The 2,703-nt window shown below is 42.9% G+C and overlaps 1 protein-coding gene across 1 annotated transcript in view; it reads left to right on the top strand.

The window, feature by feature from the left end:
* LOC103374518 (uncharacterized) overlaps positions 1-2,270 on the top strand; it is a 5,796-nt gene extending 3,526 nt beyond the window's left edge. The window contains exons 5-10 of the mRNA XM_008304617.1: positions 73-108; positions 234-305; positions 1,284-1,403; positions 1,657-1,731; positions 1,887-1,946; positions 2,094-2,270. Coding sequence (XP_008302839.1) covers positions 73-108; positions 234-305; positions 1,284-1,403; positions 1,657-1,731; positions 1,887-1,946; positions 2,094-2,158 — 428 coding nt within the window. The 3' untranslated portion in view covers positions 2,159-2,270. The remainder of the gene's footprint in view (positions 1-72; positions 109-233; positions 306-1,283; positions 1,404-1,656; positions 1,732-1,886; positions 1,947-2,093) is intronic.
* The last annotated feature ends 433 nt before the right edge of the window (positions 2,271-2,703 follow it).

Here is a 2,703-nt window from a genome sequence, read left to right on the forward strand (position 1 = left end):
ATATGCATTAGTATGACTGAATTTCTGATGGTATCATGGCGATCATCACAAAATATTTTATATCCCGTACAGGTGATGACTTGACCCCAGAGAGTTCTGTGACTAAAGGTGAGATCCTGACTTCTTTGTGTAGATAAAAGAAAACCTTTGTTGACTGAAAAGTTATTTCCACCATTTGTGCTCATGTCATGCAGCAAGACGCTGAACTCACATGACGTTATTTTAAATTTTAGCGGCCATCCCAGATTATAAAGGCTCAGTGACAAAAAGTGAGGACTCAAACACACAACAAAAGCACAAAACGGGTAAGACACAGTTTAATTGTACTGGTTATTAACAGTGGCGTCCCGGCAAAATAGTGGTGACAGAAGAGTTTTTTTAAAAAAGCATTTGCACACTTGGAAGCGAGAACTGTTCACTGGAGCAACCAGGCAGGTGCTGACTCATTGCAGGATCCAAATCTTCGGCAAAATTGGATATTTTCAGAATGTAGGTCGATGCTTGGAGGCTGGTTTTGTTTCCTGTAGTTAAGGGAATGTTGTCCAACCAACAGTCCAAAACCCAAAGATTAAGATCATTAAAGCTTAGTCCAACTCACCAGATGCAAACTACAAGGGTTCAAGTTCGGGGGTTTGTATCATAAGTTTGCATGTGGTGAGTTGGACTAAGCTTTAATAATCTTAATCTTTGGGTTTTGGACTGTTGGTTGGACAACATTCCCTTAACTATAGGAAACAAAACCAGCCTCTAAGCATCGACCTACATTCTGAAAAGATCCAATTTTGCCAAAGATTTGGATCCTGCAATAAAGCAACACCGGCCCGGTTGCTCCGGTGAACAGTTCTCACTTCCAAGTGTGCAAATGCTTTTTTAAGAAAACTCTTCCGTCGCCACTATTTTGCTGGGACACCATCGCTGCAACCTGGGCTTATCAACGCCCAAGATTATTGTGATTAGTTTAAAGAAATACAATTCAGAAGGTTTTGTTGCCCCACCTCCTGTATCATAGAAAATAATGGGGTGCAGTCAGACCATTCTGCAGAGGAGGGATGTGGGGATAAATCTGGACGTACAAAATGTCAGACAACTGTAAAAATAACAAGGCAATATAGATTCGAGTCAAATGTGGCCAACAGTCCAAAACCCAAAGAAAACCATTTAAACAAGTTAAAGGAATCAATTCTGAATGGTTTTAGTAGCTTCTCGTGTTGCATGAATCTGCAGTGAGCAGGTCTCCAGCACTACAAGGAACAAAGATGACGTCTGTTATGTCGTTCTTCCAGCATCACGCAAGCTGATGAGTTTTTCGCTCTACATCTACGTCCTGCTTTGGGTTTCCATCGTCGTTGTGTTGGCTCTGCAGCTGCTGGTGTTGGGACTGCTTTACTGGAAGAAACGACTCGGTAAGACACCTGTTTTTAACCCAAGCTGTTTGTATTAGCAAATTATAGAGTTTCATTCATGTATGTATGATTTAGCTTTGGCAGGCGGCTTTTTTAGTGAAGGTTCAGTCGTTAAATGTGACATGAATGGAAGTTTGAGAATACATTTTCACATGAAGTCCTGAGAGAATCAACAAATACAGTAAATGTTCCTGTACAGCACAGGGTAACTCGGCTTGTCTGCCGCATGATGACACTTTTCTTCAAATTTCAGTCCAAACAGAGATACAGATGAGTGACCCGAACAAGGACATGTACATGACGCCCAGAAGTGTCAAGAAAAAGAAAGGTAAAGTCACGCACTCAGTGGTAGAGTTCAACCTGTAGCATTAAAATGAAGTGAGAAAAGGTTCAAAGAAGTGAGACTATTCTGGGGTCTGCAGCGAGAGATGCTTGAGAACCGCAGTGTTCGAAGTTCCCATCACCTCTGACGTCTCGTTTTAGACGCTGCAGACAGTCTGAGCTTCGACCTCGACGCAGACCACAGCAGGAACCCAGAAAAAGGTGAGGCCGCTTTGGTCTGCAGCTACGTGGTGCGGCTTAAATAGCATTGTGATGCTAACGCCGAGTCGACAGAATTAGTTTGAACACGTGTTTGTGGTTTAGAAAGTCCTGTGAGAGTTCATTTGTCCGTTTGTTTGTCTTTTTCAGATGAAGATGAACCCCTGCCTCAAACTTTTCACCCACTTACTGGCGACTCTCTGCAGGCTCTTTGAAAATGGTTGCTGATGTTATTTCTACGTGCTTTCAGATATTTTGTACGCATTAATGAACACCTTACTGGGATGGTTTACTGGTTCTTTTGACCAGGTGACGATGATGCCAAAGCCTGAGTCTTACTAACTGTAATGCAGTTTCTTAACCCTCTGAAGCTCCAACTGTTTTTGCTTTTTGCTAATGTAGTGGGAGCATCTGTCTGGAAAGTTTGGTATTTCCAGATGGCCTTTGAACACACCATCAGATGTAGGTCAGCTCCTCCCATTGCCCAGCCCCTGAATGAGGGTATTTAAAGCACCTGTGGCATCATGGCTGCCCTTTTGTCTCTGTTTGAGTGCCACATGGGCTCCTTGTGACTCTAAAGTAGGCGTGTTGTCAGGATTGTGGACAGGGTTTTGACTGTTTTCAAGCTTTAATTCTTTTCCATGATGGTGACATTCGTTTGTTTGACAGTCTTCCCTGCGTACTGGTGTCTGTTGGTTGAGGTTTATGCCAAGCTTGCCTGCCTTGGCTTATTGTGGATGTTGCTGATTTCCCTAGTATC

Source organism: Stegastes partitus, unplaced genomic scaffold, assembly GCF_000690725.1.
Source record: "Stegastes partitus isolate 25-593 unplaced genomic scaffold, Stegastes_partitus-1.0.2 Scaffold2266, whole genome shotgun sequence".
Classification (NCBI taxonomy): Eukaryota; Metazoa; Chordata; class Actinopteri; family Pomacentridae; genus Stegastes; species Stegastes partitus.